The 17,434-nt window shown below is 40.7% G+C and overlaps 1 protein-coding gene across 9 annotated transcripts in view; it reads right to left on the bottom strand.

Moving 5' to 3' along the window:
- The window catches only part of ZMYM2 (zinc finger MYM-type containing 2), a 189,113-nt gene that overhangs the window by 41,773 nt on the left and 129,906 nt on the right, over positions 1 to 17,434 (bottom strand). For all 9 annotated transcript variants that reach the window (XM_084649446.1, XM_084649445.1, XM_084649452.1 and 6 more), the window contains one exon: positions 679 to 851. In XM_084649446.1, the coding sequence (XP_084505572.1) occupies positions 679 to 851 (173 nt within the window). The remainder of the gene's footprint in view (positions 1 to 678; positions 852 to 17,434) is intronic.

The raw sequence follows: 17,434 nt of genomic DNA, 5'->3' as shown, positions 1-17,434 counted from the left end.
CAGGTTAAACCCAGTCCAATTTCACTTTAACTTCTTTCCCAAAAGCTCTTAAGGCGTAATCTTGGCTGGTTGTGAGTAACAAATTAGTTAAATGTCCAGAGAATTAAAAAAAAAGAAGTCACCACATTTGCTTTACACTTTTATAAGAAATCCATTTGGTCTCATTTTTCCACTTTGGCATCCTTTGCACTGGGCAATACTGAACAATTAAAGCCTATGAAGTTCACAAACAGGAGGAAAAGGGGACAGGCAAAAACAGGAACAAAGAGAAAGAACTCCGTTAACCTAATCTATTCTCATTCTATTTGAGGTACCAGCCAGCTACTATTAATGGGTTTTTCACCAACATTTTGAATACAAATTAAAATAATTTCTGATTGGCAAAAGTATTTCTATTAATTGAGGCTGAAGCAGCTTTTTTGGCAACTGCAATGTGGGCAGTTCTTTTATTAGTTTGTTTAGTAAACCACTTGGCAAGGGAAACTTGGGTTACAGACAAGTAGAAATGCTGCTCTAAGTTATGTGAAATCTGAAATGATGGAAAAAACATTTGGTTATTGTGTTGCAAATGCTGTGCTGAAGTAAGCCATATTTGCTAGACAGTCCTTGAACATATCCTCAAGTGCATTTTGTCTTTTTACACTGTGGAGCTCTTGTCAAAAATTCTAAGTTACTTGCCTTGAAGTACCAGTCTTGAAATTTTTTACAGCACTCTTCACTGCAGAAATCTCTTATTACACCATCTAGTTCCTTAGTAGCTCCCTTTTTACAGAGCTGTGAGCAGTAATTACAAGTAACACATCTCAGTCCTAACCGTCTTGCAAAATCTTGTTTATATAGCAGCTTGCATCCTGGAAAAAAGTTTTAAAAGTTAAAACAATGCTTAGGAACAGTCATTTTTATAGAATTTTTTTTTTTTTTTTAGGAATCAGTTGAAGTTACAAGACATATTCAAATTGAAACAGCAGTAATAGCAAAAAAGTTGGTGCTCCAGACAAATTCAGATTACACTGTAAGCTATTATCTAAACTATCAAACTTACCTGAATATATCCCCTGCACAACTTTAAGGTTATACATAATTCTTTGTATTTTTATCTCACAATATGTAGTACCGCGGCTGCTTAACAGCATTTAAAAACACAAATACCACAAGTAACCATGGAGTTGTATTTAGTTTTTGTCTTTTACATAAGCTCCCACAAAAATCCTTGGCTATGGGTATGTCTAGACCATGATAAAAGACTCACAAGAAGGCCCATGTCAGCTAGCTCAGGCTCATGGGATTTGGACTGTGGGGCTATAAAATTGCAGTATAGATGTTGAAGGCTCAGGTTGGAGCCCAGTGAGGGGACAGGATCTCAGAGTCCAAGTTCCAACCTAAGTCTGAATGTCTACATTGCAATTTTATGCTCTGCAGCGCAAGCCCCACAATCCAGAGTCAGCTGACCCAGGCTCTGAGACTCAGTGCTGCAGGTTTATCACCACAGTGTGGACATATCCTTACAGTTACTATTGTTCAGGTGCATTTCCTTAGAACACAAACAATAAAAACAAAGCACAGACTAAAACAATATTCACACCTTATACAATATAGTGATCTTCAAGCATCAGCTTGTTATCATCACTACACTCACCCACATTAACAGTCCAGTAATCTACATAACCCGTTCATTCTCAGTTTAACAATACTGTCACTCAACACACAGAACCGAGAACTGAAAATCACATTGCAATACATAATCTGAACTCAAATCTGGCAACTGGTTATTTTGTCATACAATTATCAGTATACACACGAAACTATGAATATATGAATTTTAACAAAAATTTTATATGGTTTTATTATGTTATAGTATAGATTTTTTTTTTTTAATAATATAGCCCCAGCTCCAAGTACTCTAACAGCATGCTGGACCTGGATTCTTCAATCACCTGCTGCAACAGACTAGAAAATTCTTTCTTCATTTCAATTAAAAGGAGGCTTTTAATGCTTTAAATATGAAAAATATTAAGACAACAGCCATTATGTTGTTTATTTTTATATTAAATTCTACCTTTTATGCTGTCCCCATATTTTCAGTTTTCAATATGCCACAGATTTCTGTCCTGACAAGGAATAAATGCATCATAAAAGTTGTCATGGGAAGCTGGAGGTTTTGACAGCTGAGTAGGGGACATTTGGGTTTTTGGCACCTGGGGAAGCAAAGGTGGCAGTTTGGGATTGCTGGATAAATGCATTAACTGCATGTAACTGCTAAAATGATCAACATTAAAATAGTTAATGTTAACAATGAAATGGTCATCTTCAGACTCCAAAGTTAACAATCCACTGAGATGACTGAAAAGTCACATCTATCACATTGTTCAGGTGATTTGCAGACTCAGGAAAAACAACATTGCATTGTTCTACAGCCAGTTCACATTTTTCAGGTTACTTTTCAATAGCATGAGGGCACTGCTCTGTGGCAAAAATTAACCAAGAGATGGAGTCAATGGCTGAGGAATACATTTGTTACCTAGTTTTTTTCATCAGTTGATCTCAAGCACTTTTACAAGGCCAGTATCATTAACCTCATTTTGCTTATAGTAAGTCAAGAAATTTTGAATATGTAATAAAATGTGTTTTCTCTCTGGTGCATAATGTGGAAATGCTATTATAACTTAATTATTAAACAGTATTACATTGGATGACTGAGTTAAGGTTGTCTCTCTTAGAGCCTTGATTTTGAAGTCATTAAGAGGTAAATAGGGGCCCCACAATTCCATTTTTATAGTCAGTTTACAAAGTACAACCACATTTTATGGCACTTCCACCAACTTTGATACATTACCATTTATCATTATCTTTTATTTAATGAGTCATTAAATGCATTTCTACACTGCAATAAAAGACTCATGGCTGGCCCAGGTCAGATGACTTGGGCTCAAGCTCTGGGGCTATTAAACTGCAGCGTAGACATTTGGGCTCAGGCTGGAGCCTGGAATCTGAGAACCCGCAACTAAGGACTGTGCTGGAGCCTGGGCTTCAGCCCAAGCCCAGATGTCTACTATGCAATTTTATAACCCTGAAGTCTGAGCCCTGTGAGCCCAAGTCAGCTGACCTGGGCCAGCTGCATCTGTGCTGTGGGTCTTTTATCCCACTTGCCTGTGTCCCTGTTCCCCCCCCTTAGCAAACATTACTCCAATTTCCCTTCCCTACACTTCATGTTTGACCCCAGTTTATAAAGTAATATTCTCAGCTATACCTTAACTAATCATTTTACTAGTTAATTTAACTAACCAATCCTAACATATTGTAACATAATTCTCTAACCAATTATATCCCACTACCCTAATTAACTTATACCTAGCAAAATTAATTATACAGCAGACAGAAACAATTAGAGAATCAGATAGATTAACAATTGAAAAGTGGGGGCCCTCAACAGAAATGAGGGTTTCACAACCACTGGTAAGTGATTTCTCACCAGACAGGATGCTATCAAATTAAGTTTTCTTTAACCATCTTAAGATCTCTTTCCTTGTCTGGTGTTGATGAGCACTATCAGGACAGGATCGTCTTCCTAACAGCCCAATACCACCTTATTTCAATGTAACTGGTTTGAAATCTGAGGATGTGACCATACACTTCCCAGCTTATGGCTGCCCCTGCTGCTTAGCCAAAGGCCTTAGTCTAAGAACAAGGCCTCAGACTATCCTAGTGAGAGAAGGCCCATACACAGGCAGACGTGTGATTTTGATTCTTAGCTAGTTATAGAGGTATAAAACAAAGTGATAAAAATACACCTAAGTTCTTAAAGTATAGGCCTTTATAGGCAGGCCTGAATATCTATATTCTAACATATCAAATGCTTCACTGAAAGGCAAATATGCTGTATAGACACTGAATGCCAAATACAGTACAGATACATAATCATTTTATTTATTCTAACTAAAACGCAATCAAGTTAATCTGAGATGGATTATAGAAAATCTTGGGAGTTTAAGGACACAGGCAAACAGCAATAAAAAGATTTAGTTTCTATTAGCACATGTAATATGCTGTTGGCATGATTTTTAGAAGTGCTGAGCACAAATAAATCTCACTGAAGTCAATGGAACTGCAGGTGTTCAGCACCTTGGGGAAAAAAATTAAATAATCACGGAATTCTAATACCCAGCAAAATATAAAACAGAGAGCTTGCTTAGGAAACAGTTATGCAATGAAGAATTTAGCATACTGCTTGCAAATAAATTAGACATCATCTTGAAGTGACGCTGTCGCCAAAAATACTATATACAGGGGGTATCACTAAAAGTATTGGAGGTAGTAACTGCCTTCTACGCAGATCCGTTAAAGCTATGTTTGTGTTAAAAGGATTAGAGAGCAGAACCTATAGACGAGATTATGGAAATATGACATGGATAATTTAGAGACAATGTAACAATAATTATAAATACTTGAGTTACTAAATAAACAATTCCTCTTCCTTAAAAATGGGACACGTCACTTTTAAGTAGTTTGGTTTAGAAAATAAACTCTTCAAAAGAAATAAATCCAATGTAATACCCCTGAAGATGTCAGTGTTTATATTCATAATTTACTAATCAACTGTTCGGTCGTGGAAAGCTTCTTACCTGATTATTTCTTTTTTGCTAGCAGTGTCTCCTACAAATCTGACATGTGGGGCTGTTCCCCTCCCGCCTGCAATTCCAGAGGTGGTTCAGCATTGCAGCATAGACTGTGGATCACAACATGCAGCACCTTTATTCTGAAGGAGGCCTCTGACAGAGCACCATGTTGCTGCCCTACAGACTTCCACAACTGAAACAGGTGGTTTTGTATTTTCCACACACACACACAGATTCAGCGATTTCAAATTCTGAAGGGACCATAGTGATCATCTAGTCTGACCTCCTGTATAAACACAGGCCACAGAAATTCCCCAGTTCCTAGAGCAAATCTTTTAGATAAGCATCCAACCTTGATTTTAAAATTGTAAGTGATGAAGAATCAATCCATCATGACCCTTGGCAAACTGTTCCAATGATTAAGCACCCTCACTGTTAAAAATTTACATTTTATTTCCAGCCTGAATTAATCTAGCTTCAGCTTCCAGCAACTGGGTCGTGCTATACCTTTCTCTGCTAGACTGAAGAACCCATTATTAAATATTTGTTTCTTCTGTAGATACTAACAGACTATAATCAAATCAGCCCCTAACCTCCTCTTTGTTAAGATCAATAGATTGAGCCCCTTCAGTCTATCACTGTGAGGCTTTCTAATCCTTTAATCATTCTCATGACTCTTCTCTGAACTCTCTCAATTTATTAGCATCCTTCACAAATTACGGACACAGGAATTGGACACAGTACTCCAGTATCAGTCATACCAGTGACAAATACGGAGGTAAAACAACCTCTCTCCTCCTACGCCCGCAGTTCACGCATCCAAGGATCACACACATTAATTAGCCTTTTTGGCCACAGCATTGCACTGGGAGATCATGTTCAGCTGATTATCCACCCATGTCCCCCAAGTCTTCCAGAGTCACTGCTTCCCAGGATAGAGTCCCCCATTATGCAAGTATGGCCTACATTCTTTATTCCCTATGGAATGTAAGGTTGTTTTGGAGTGTTTTAGAGTATGCGATCAAGTAATTTGCATTAAAAAGGTTAGACTCAAAGGGAAGATCCTAGATGGTATTCTGGACCTCTCAGGGGAATCCCAAAGATTGTGACCATGACATACGCCTCATGACTGTAGCTATAGCAATGGCTCTAGAGGCAATATCAGATGTGTCAACTGCCACTTGAAGTGATGTTCTGGCCACTTGCAGACCTTTTTCAATGAAAGCTTGGAACTTGGCCCAGTCTTCCTGCCCAAGTTTGTTTTTAAACTCCGTAAATTTGGTGTAATTAAAGAAATCATATTTTGCTAACAACGTCTGGTAGTTAGCAACTCTGAATTGGAGACTAGCCAATTAGAATACTTTCCTATCCAAAAGGCTGGGACGTTTAGCAACTTATCAGTTTGTGTAGTCATGGAGTATTGTACCCAGGATCTTTCTGTAGCCACTTGCACCACTAAGGAGTTGGGCGCCAGATGGTTCAATAAGAACTCAGCCCCTTTAGCTAGTATGAAATACCTTATGTCAGCTATTTTTCATGTAGGGACACAAGAGGCATGGGTTGCCACCGATCTGGTAGGTTCCAGGTTGGCTTGACTAACTAGAAAGGCCACCCTCAAAGGACAGAGAGCTGGAGGATGTCCAATAGCCCGTTATGTGTCTTTGACCTCTTTGAGAGGTATGTGCAGCCACCTCTGCAACAACAGGTACACTTTGTGGTCAACGGGTGAACAGGATTATGAAGGAGCAACTGCCTCATCTGGAGAGGACAACAATATGCCAGTCAGAACCGACTCAATCTCTTCCTTCTCTGCAAATTCTGATGGAACTGGCTAGTATTGACTAGGAGAGGAGTATCAATGCGATTCCCTCATGGATCCTAGGCTTCTACTGTATAGATTAGTGATTCTCAATCTATTTACCATTGTGGGCCAAATATGCAGCTCTCTCTGCATTATGTGGGCTGCAGCCACACAATATATGTACACTACCTGTATGGCCCTGAGGATGTCACATGGGCCACAGCTGTGTAACGACTGGGCCACCAGTTGAGAACCACTAGTATAGATCCTACATACCCCAGTAAAACCAGCAGGGATTGATTGAAAGAGGATGACCTCAGGACATTACCTATAAGCAATTCCCTGCATAACCATATTTGGAAATACCGTCTGCCATTATCTTATCCAGTTTCTCTACAAGTAGGAGAGAGATCCTGTGAACTAGGAAAAGCACAGGACATGTTTACAATGGGGTGTAGCCATATGTGGTGCACTTCGATGTTGAACTAGATGCCATAGCTCTGGCTGAGAATCTCCGTGTGTCCATTAAGGTGTCTATGGTAAAAGTTGTTGCTAAAGTTACTTTTAAGGGTTAACGTGAAGCTAGGATGGTGCCTGTCATTCAGAGCCTTTAGGTCATCCAGTCGGAACACTGTAGCTCTTGCAAAGCATGCAGTGGTCAAGGATGCTCTGACAGTGGCTGAGGAAGCCTCAAAATTGCTCCAAAGAGTGTTGTGCCTTTTGGCAAGAAATCCCTATTTGATCGTATCATCATATCCTTCACTAAGGATGCCACCGAAGAATATGCTGTTGGTATTTTGTGAGGGTATTTTTTTGGTTGTTGCATTTTGTACTTATTTAAATGCTTGTCCACTTAAATGCTTCCTCCCCATCAGAGGATTGCCATTCACATCAAAGAAAGAGTAAAGGGGAATTGCTGTCTCAAACTGGGATTTGGCTAGTGCATATTTGCCTTAAACTGGCAAAGGAATCAATCAGTATCAAAACAAACCATGACTACCTGCTGCATAGGGGCTACTCTGCAAAGCTAAACTGCCTCTATAACGGCAGAAAAGGGAACAGCGCCATGCACCACAGAATTGTGGAAGAAGCTAGGCTACAACGCAAAATGTCCAGAAGCTTAGAGCAACTTAGAAAGGAAAAGAGTTAAGAAAGAATTACAATAGGGTCTTTCATTATATAAACAAGACACAAACATGACATACTGTTTGGCAAACACCATACACACAGGAATGGCCTTTTATCTATCACTACATTTTATATTACATATATAGCTTGTGACATTTAACAAAGGATAAAAGAGCAAAAGAGAATTAAAGTTGCTATAGAAATTAAAATGCTAAACATCTTTATTTGTGTGATTAAAGCGTAACCTTAACATTGCAGGAGCAGTTTTCTGCATATCACCAAGGATTCTGCATGGCATTTATATTCTTTTAAAAAGGTACATTATTGGCATTAAAAACACCGACATAATCCCTTTTAAGGTGGCTATGGGACATACAAACAAGGAAAAATTAACTGAAACAAAAAGCAAAAAAAATTTGATTTGAACTTTTTCTAAAGTCTGACAATAATGAGATCTAGAAGACAAGGCAATAATGTATACAAGCCAGGCAGTTGTCTTCATTCCTATAATTTACAATTTTATAGTCAACGACGAGCAACAGCATGCACTCAAAACAAACAAAAAAAAGACAGCATACGAACTTTTCCTCAGTACAGTTCTCCATCTAGTGGTCAAACAAAAAACAAAACAAGGAAAAAAAATCCACAAGCAGAATCATTTGCTATATCATTTTATTTAAGCTGTGATATTTTTAACAAAGTTAATGACAAAAAATTATTCCAGCGTCAATAAGATAGCAAGCATTTTGTAATGAGACACTGAATTTTCCACAAAGTGTTGACACCCTCTCTTGTGAATAATTAAAATACAGAGATTTAAGGTCTTTCCAATATTTTCATTTTCATAGATTCATAGATATTTAGGTCAGAAGGGACCATTATGATCATCTAGTCTGACCTCCTGCACAATGCAGGCCACAGAATTTCACCCACCACTCCTAAAAAAGACCTCACACCTATATCTGTGCTATTGAAGTCCTCAAATTGTAGTTTGAAGACCTCAAGGAGCAGAGAATCCTCCAGCAAGTGACCCGTGCCCCATGCTACAGAGGAAGGCGAAAAACCTCCAGGGCCTTCCAATCTGCCCTGGAGGAAAATTCCTTCCCGACCCCAAATATGGCGATCAGCTAAACCCTGAGCATATGGGCAAGATTCATCAGCCAGATACTACAGAAAATTCTTTCCCGGGTAACTTGGATCTTACCCCATCTAAAAACCCATCACAGGCCATTGGGCCTATTTACCATGAATATTTAATTACCAAAACCATGTTATCCCATCATACCATCTCCTCCATAAACTTATCGAGTTTAATCTTAAAGCAAGATAGATCTTTTGCCCCCACTACTTCCCTCGGAAGGCTATTCCAAAACTTCACTCCTCTGATGGTTAGAAACCTTCGTCTAATTTCTAATCTAAATTTCCTAGTGGCCAGTTTATATCCATTTGTTCTTGTGTCCACATTGGTATTGAGTTTAAATAATTCCTCTCCCTCTCTGGTATTTATCCCTCTGATATATTTATAGAGAGCAATCATATCTCCCCTCAACCTTCTTTTAGTTAGGCTAAACAAGCCAAGCTCCCTGAGTCTCCTTTCATAAGACAAGTTTTCCATTCCTCGGATCATCCTAGTAGCCCTTCTCTGTACCTGTTCCAGTTTGAATTCATCCTTCTTAAACATGGGAGACCAGAACTGCACACAGTATTCCAGGTGAGGTCTCACCAGTGCCTTATATAACGGTACTAAAACCTCCTTATCCCTACTGGAAATACCTCTCCTGATGCATCCCAAGACGACATTAGCTTTTTTCACAGCCATATCACATTGGCAGCTCATAGTCAACCTATGATCAACCAATACTCCAAGGTCCTTTTCCTCCTCCGTTACTTCTAGTTGATGCGTCCCTAGCTTATAACTAAAATTCTTGTTATTAATCCCTAAATGCATGACCTTACACTTCTCACTATTAAATTTCATCCTATTCCTATTACTCCAGTTTACAAGGTCATCCAGATCCTCCTGTAGGGTATCCCTGTCCTTCTCTAAATTAGCAATACCTCCCAGCTTTGTATCATCTGCAAACTTTATTAGCACACTCCCACTTTTTGTGCCCAGGTCAGTAATAAAAAGATTAAATAAGATTGGTCCCAAAACTGATCCTTGAGGAACTCCACTGGTAACCTCCCTCCAACTTGACAGTTCACCTTTCAGTAGGACCCGTTGTAGTCTCCCCTTTAACCAATTCCCTATCCACCTTTCAATTTTCCTATTGATGCCCATCTTATCCAATTTAACTAATAATTCCCCATGTGGCACAGTATCAAACGCCTTACTAAAATCTAAATAAATTAGATCCACTGCGTTTCCTTTATCTAAAAAATCTGTTACTCTCTCAAAGAAGGAAATCAGGTTGGTTTGGCACGATCTACCTTTTGTAAAACCATGTTGTATTTTGTCCCATTTACCATTGACTTCAATGTCCTTAACTACCTTCTCCTTCAAAATTTTTTCCAAGACCTTGCATACTACAGATGTCAAACTAACAGGCCTATAATTACTTGGATCACTTTTTTTCCCTTTCTTAAAAATAGGAACTATGTTAGCAATTCTCCAATCATATGGTACAACCCCTGAATTTACAGATTCATTAAAAATTCTTGCTAATGGGCTTGCAATTTCTTGTGCCAATTCTTTTAATATTCTTGGATGAAGATTATCTGGGCCCCCCGATTTAGCCCCATTAAGCTGTTTGAGTTTCGCTTCTACCTCAGATATGGTGATGGCTACCTCCATATCCTCATTCCCATTTATCATGCTACCATTATCCCTAAGATCCTCTTTAGTCTTATTAAAGACTGAGGCAAAGTATTTGTTTAGATATTGGGCCATGCCTAGATTATCCTTGACCTCCACTCCATCCTCAGTTTTTAGCGGTCCCACTTCTTCTTTCTTTGTTTTCTTCCTATTTATATGACTATAGAACCTTTTACTATTGGTTTTAATTCCCTTTGCAAGGTCCAACTCTACTTGACTTCTAGCCTGTCTCACTTTATCCCTACATATTCTGACCTCAATAAGGTAGCTTTCCTTACTGATCCCTCCCTTCTTCCACTCCCTATATGCTTTCTGCTTTTTTATTTTTAATTTATATAATCTAAGATTTCTTATATAAAAGACAAAAGACTATACAGTCACAACTCAAAACATTTTTTAATGCATTGTACTAAAACTTCAGGGTCTAGATTATTAGAAAATATAATATCTGAATGATCTTACACTTAAATCTGATTTATGGTTAGAAACAAGTGTTAAAACTGCAGTATGTTACTCAATGAATGTGCAGCCAGTAGGCAATCAGTGTCAAAGCCACTTAGTTTTCTGAGAAAGTTTATATTATTGTTTGCCCTGAAAAACCAACACAATATTGTTACAGTAAACTGGATTCTGTTTGGCTGAAGGCACTTACAGAAACATCACATTAAGTGCCTATTTGCATAATTTTTATAACTTAGTGATTTTGGGGGAAGTAGCGGTGAAGCATTATTTCTTCAGCATTCTGATGCTTAGACCCCTAATATACAGGAATCTTAAAAGCGTGTATCCTCTTCTTCCTTAGCAACTTGAACTCAGGCATATGCTTTGACCCTACAAAGGCCTTAGAAAGAGAGAGGAAACATCCCTTGCTCAGAAACCTTACCCAGAGACAACAGCTACCAAAGCAGTACACACTCTAAACTTAACAGGATTATTAATTTGAAACAGCCTCCAAATTAAACTTCAGAGAATTAAACTATTTTAACCTCATCCAGCTTTTTCCTTTTAGGATGGGTCAGACATGAAGTTGCTTAAAAAGAAAATTCCCAGATAAGAATATAGCTTTCCTTCTTCTAGATGGTTAAGATATGGAACAGTGTGATGTTAATAGCAGTGAGTACCATATCCAAAAGAAAGAAACATTAACTATATACAGATTTTGGGCTTATCTACACAGTTAGTTAGCTTGCAGCAAGCCAGGCCTGCCACACAGTAATTGACTATGTGAATCCCGTTGCCACGCACTACGGAACTTCTGACACACAGCAAAACAGGACTGACGTAGTCAGTTACCCTCTGACAGTCTTGCACGCTGCACATTCACTGCCCAGCTTACTGTGCACTAACTAGCTATTTAGACACGGCCTGTGAGTCCATAAGGAAAGAAGCTACTGAGTCACAGCTTGTAGCAATCTGTTCACGACTGGATGTGTTCATAGAATCCTAGAATATCAGGGTTGGAAGGGACCTCAGGAGGTCATCCAATCCAACCCCCGCTCAAACCAGGACCAATCCCCAACTAAATCATCCCAGCCAGAGCTTTGTCAAGCCTGACCTTAAAAACTTCTAAGGAAGGAGATTCCACCACCTCCCTAGGTAATGCATTCCAGTATTTCACTACCCTCCTAGTGAAAAAGTTTTTCCTAATATCCAACCTAAACCTCCCCCACTGCAACTTGAAACCATTGCTCCTTGTTCTGTCATCTGCTACCACTGAGAACAGTCTAGATCCATCCTCTTTGGAACACCCTTTCAGGTAGTTGAAAGTAGCTATCAAATCCCCCCTCATTCTTCTCTTCTGCAGACTAAACAATCCCAGTTCGCTCAGCCTCTCCTCATAACTCATGTGTTCCAAGGCCCTAATCATTTTTGTTGCCCTCTGCTAGATGCTTTCCAATTTTTCCACATCGTTCTTGTAGTGTGGGGCCCAAAACTGGACACAGTATTCCAGATGAGGCCTCACCAATGTCGAATAGAGGGGAACGATCTCGTCCCTCGATCTGCTGGCAATGCTCCTACTTATACATCCCAAAATGCCACTGGCCTTCTTGGCAACAACGGCACACTGACTCATATCTAGCTTCTCGTCCACCGTAACCCCTAGGTCCTTTTCTGCAGAACTGCTGCCTAGCCATTCAGTCCCTAGTCTATAGCGGTGCATGGGATTCTTCCGTCCTAAGTGCAGGACTCTACACTTCTTTGTTGAACCTCATCAGATTTCTTTTGGCCCAATCCTCTAATTTGTCTAGGTCCTTCTATATCCTATCTTCCTCTCCTCCCAGTTTAGTGTCATCTGCAAACTTGCTGAGGGTGCAATCCACACCATCCTACAGATCATTTATGAAGATATTGAACAAAACCGGCCTGAGGACTGACCCTTGAGGCACTCCACTTGATACTGGCTCCTAACTAGACATGGAGCCATTGATCTCTACCCATTGAGCCCGACGATCTAGCCAATTTTCTATCCACCTTCTAGTCCATTCATCCAGCTCATACTTCTTTAACTTGCTGGCAAGAATACTGTGGGAGACCGTATCAAAAGCTTTGCTAAAGTCAAAGAACACCACGTCCACTGCTTTCCTCTCATCCACAGAGCCAGTTATCTCGTCATAGAATGCAATTAGGTTAGTCAGGCATGACTTGCCCTTGGTGAATCCATGCTGACTGTTCCTCATCACTTTCCTCTCCCATAAGTGCTTCAGAATTGATTCCTTGAGGACCTGCTCCATGATTTTTCCAGGGACTGAGGTGAGGCTGACTGGCCCATAAGTTCCCAGGATCCTCCTTCTTCCATTTTTTAAAGATGGGCACTACATTAGCCTTTTTCCAGTCGTCCGGGACTTCCCCCGATTGCCATGAGTTTTCAGAGATAATGACCAATGGCTCTGCAATCACATCCGCCAACTCCTTTAGCACTCTCGGATGCAACGCATCCGGGCCCATGGACTTGTGCTCATCCAGCTTTTCTAAATAGTCCCGAACCACTTCTTTCTCCACAGAGGGCTGGTCACCTCCTCTCCATGCTGTGCTGCTCAGTGCAGTAGTCTGGGAGCTAACCTTGTTAATGAAGACAGAGGCAAAAAAAGCATTGAGTACATTAGCTTTTTCCACATCCTCTGTCACTAGGTTGCCTCCCTCATTCAGTAAGGGGCCCACACTTTCCTTGACTTCCTTCTTGTTGCCAACATACCTGAAGAAACCCTTCTTGTTACTCTTAACATCTCTTGCTAGCTGCAACTCCAATTGTGGTTTGGCCTTCCTGATTTCACTCCTGCGTATCCGAGCAATATTTTTATACTCTTCCCTGGTCATTTGTCCAATCTTCCACTTCTTGTAAACTTCTTTTTTGTGTTTAAGATCAGCAAGGATTTCACTGTTCAGCCAAGCTGGTCGCCAGCCATATTTACTGTTCTTTCTACACATCGGGATGGTTTGTCCCTGTAACCTCAATAAGGATTCTTTTAAAATACAGCCAGCTCTCCTGGACTCCTTTCCCTGTCATGTTATTCTCCCAGGGGATCCTGCCCATCAGTTCCCTGAGGGAGTCAGAGTCTGCTTTTCTGAAGTCCAGGGTCCGTATTCTGCTGCTCTCCTTTCTTCCCTGTGTCAAGATCCTGAACTCGACCATCTCATGGTCACTGCTTCCCAGGTTCCCATCCACTTTTGCTTCCCCTACTAATTCTTCCCAGTTTGTGAGCAGCAGGTCAAGAAGAGCTCTGCCCCTAGTTGGTTCCTCCACCACTTGCACCAGGAAATTGTCCCCTACATTTTCCAAAAACTTCCTGGATTGTCTGTGCACCGCAGTATTGCTCTCCCAGCAGATATCACGGTGATTGAAGTCTCCCATGAGAACCAGGGTCTGCGATCTAGTAACTTCCGTGAGATGCTGGAAGAAAGCCTCATCCACCTCCTCTCCCTGGTCCGGTGGTCTATAGCAGACTCCCACCACGACATCACCCTTGTTGCTCACACTTCTAAACTTAATCCAGAGACTCTCAGGTTTTTCTGCAGTTTCATACTTGAGCTCTGAGCAGTCATACATACAATGCAACTCCCCCACCTTTTCTGCCCTGCCTGTCCTTTCTGAACAGTTTATATCCATCCACGATAGTACTCCATTCATGTAAGTTATCCCACTAAGTCTCTGTTATTCCAGTCACGTCATAATTCCTTGACTGTGCCAGGACTTCCAGTTCTCCCTGCCTGTTTCCCAGGCTTCTTGCCTCTCAGGGCACTTCAAAGAAAACGTACTGATGGCCAAGTTACCGTTCTGCAAATTTCCTCATTCTGTCTTCGATGTTGCCACCTATCTGACTGAGAGCACAGGAATATACATGACTGGGTCTGCTCCTCTTGCTTCAGCCTTTGCAATGCTCACCTTTTCACTGAGGTGTTTAAGCTTTTTTTTTCCTGGAATGCAAAGTGGCAATGCACTATGAGGTCACTTTAATTTCCACCAGTCATTGGTAGACTGATTTTCATGACTCCTCTACTGGTCAATTCATGCTGTTCAACTTCCCTGGAGTGCTTGGGATTTGGACAGAGGTCTGAGGACGACCTTATCCAGGTAGAAGGTTTGGGTATTCTCATTTCATGGATACTGCATATATTTCCAAATCTCTCCTAGTCGAAGAAGATTTGGAAGTAAAAGTACAGAGAGACTTATCCCAGCAGCATGAATGGGTATCTCAGTGCCTTAAAAAAATAACTAAGGCTCCAAAGAATATGAACAACAAAGATGCTGCCCTCAGGAATGTGGTATCATGTCAATAGCTAGCACAGCCAGTCAAGTTTTTTTGTTTGTTTGTTTCGTAGCTGATCAAGTGCATAATAGACAAAGTATGTTTCTTGACAGCACTTGCTTTGAAACCCACAGATTCGCAGCCTTGCAAAAATTCCAACGTGTGTTTAACTTCTGTTGACTTTGCTTAGAAGTCTTTCATAATACCAATATCTGAACTTTGTCCATATTTTCTCTTTCAATGAGTTTAATTTATTTCAGGAAGCTAGGAATGTGTCAATATCTTTGTGACTATCCAAGGGAGCATCAGTTCATCCCTCACAAACTCTCAGTTTATCGTAGCATGTTAGAATTTAGTGGATGATCCACCCACCCACTCCACATGTCAGAAGACTTGTATTGGACCAGATTACTGGAGGATGATGTGCATTGGGATTATGTCCAAGAACCATTGCCTCCACGCCCTTTGGGGCCAATCAGCATCATTACAACTTGTTCCACTGCAATCTTTTTATGGTCATTCCCAGGAAAGACGTACAGCTATACCAAAGGTGATGTTTAGAAGAGAAGAAGATCTACCACTGTCACGGGATCTCTCTACTTGTTAAGCAAAAAAAATTTGAGTCTGTTTGGAGTCCTGACTTGACCCGTTCACCTGACTTGACCCATTTACCTGTACAACAATGCTGGCTCCCAATCCCGCAATGACATCACCAATGAAGATAGTCCTATCCTTGGTATACAGGACTCAAACTGATTTTATGTGGCCTCTGCCCAGCTCAACAGTTTATTATCCTTATTATGCAGCATGGACAACTTTGATCATACGTACCATCACCTTAGTGTTGTCAACTATGACTAGCGTGTGTGCGCGGTACAGATATATCTATAATTTAAGCACAAATTGGATTGCCCCAAGTTACAACCAGTTAATGTTCCTTTTTTGATTCTTGGTCTGCCTGTGTAATTTGGTAGTTCAGATTATCTCTACGGGGAGGCATGCATCCATTGTTAGCATTGCTCTAATGGTACCACGGATGCGTGCCACCTCAGTAGAAATAATCTGAACTATCAGCAACAGTCTGACACTGACAAGTTAGGCTGATTTAATATTTTTTGGGTGGCTCCTCCTATTTATTGTGGGCCCATTAAGTTGGGGGCCCTCCACTTTGTACTTAAGGCTGGAATATGAGCGGCTCTGCAACTCTACAGCTTTCTCTTAGGGAAGCACACCAAGTGAAGAGATAATAGCATGCCCTGAGCCTGCCTTAGAAATCTTATTTGTACCAGCTGTGCAGCTGACAGTGTGTACGTCTATACTTCACACTCCTTACAGCAGCATGCTGAGTATATATGCTGCATGCCCCCCCTAGCAGGGGCATAGATAATACAAAAGACAGTAAAGCACTGCTTAGGCACATAAAGACGCACATGAATCCTTTGGGTACATACCCTAGATAGCTCTCTACATACCCAAGCAATTCCTCTCCTGTAGGCACTGCTATGTTTAAGAATGTAGTATCCTACTGCCTCCCCACTGCCTGAGTCTTTCGCCACCACAGGGAAAGAAGTTGGGAGTGACTTGGATTAGATTATGGATGCTTGACCTGCAACTCTGAGGGACAACAAATTTGTCTTTTAGTGTCTTATGTTCCACTGAGTGTCCTCCCTCAAAACTCTTGATTACCCATGTGTTTGAGTTAGCCTTTCCTCATGCATGAGCAAATTTCTGACACCACCTTCCGAAGAAATGTATCTGAGTTTTGTTGTTTGGTACAGGAGACTAGTCTGTTCCCCGCTTCCCCTTGTTCCAGCAGCCCCTGCTGGGAACACAGCTGCACCTGTGTACTCTAGATGAGCAATGGTCATAAAAGGACTGCTTCTCTGAAGAAGACTACTTAAATTCCTTCTGTGATGCCTTATGGAAGGCAGGCAACATCTTATACATATCCATCACCTCCATGACAGCTCTGACTTTTACTTCCCCGTGCAGTTTTTTGCTTGCATATTTAGAGGCAGTTTAATTATGCCTTCCAAAATCTAAGCCAACAATGTCTCCTCACCCAATATACTGGACACCACGGACGAGAGCAAGCAGCATGAGCCCCAGAATTCATCCGCTGTAAAGGAGGCATCCAAAGATATGTTTGGAAGAACTGACTTTAATTTCTACCTGTTGGTTGAACAGTCTTCCAGTTCATGAGTCAGGCCAGTATAGCTTGAGAACAGAATGAAGTTGTAGAGGCTTGTAGTAAAGATCCTTTAGAGTCAATCTCTCAAGGATGGCCTCCTATCCACAATCATCCTGTCCAGGGACTCCTTGAGTAAGAATT

Source organism: Lepidochelys olivacea (genome assembly GCF_965140295.1).
Source record: "Lepidochelys olivacea isolate rLepOli2 genome assembly, chromosome: 1".
In the NCBI taxonomy this organism is placed as follows: Eukaryota; Metazoa; Chordata; order Testudines; family Cheloniidae; genus Lepidochelys; species Lepidochelys olivacea.
This window is presented reverse-complemented; position numbering and strand designations above follow the sequence as displayed.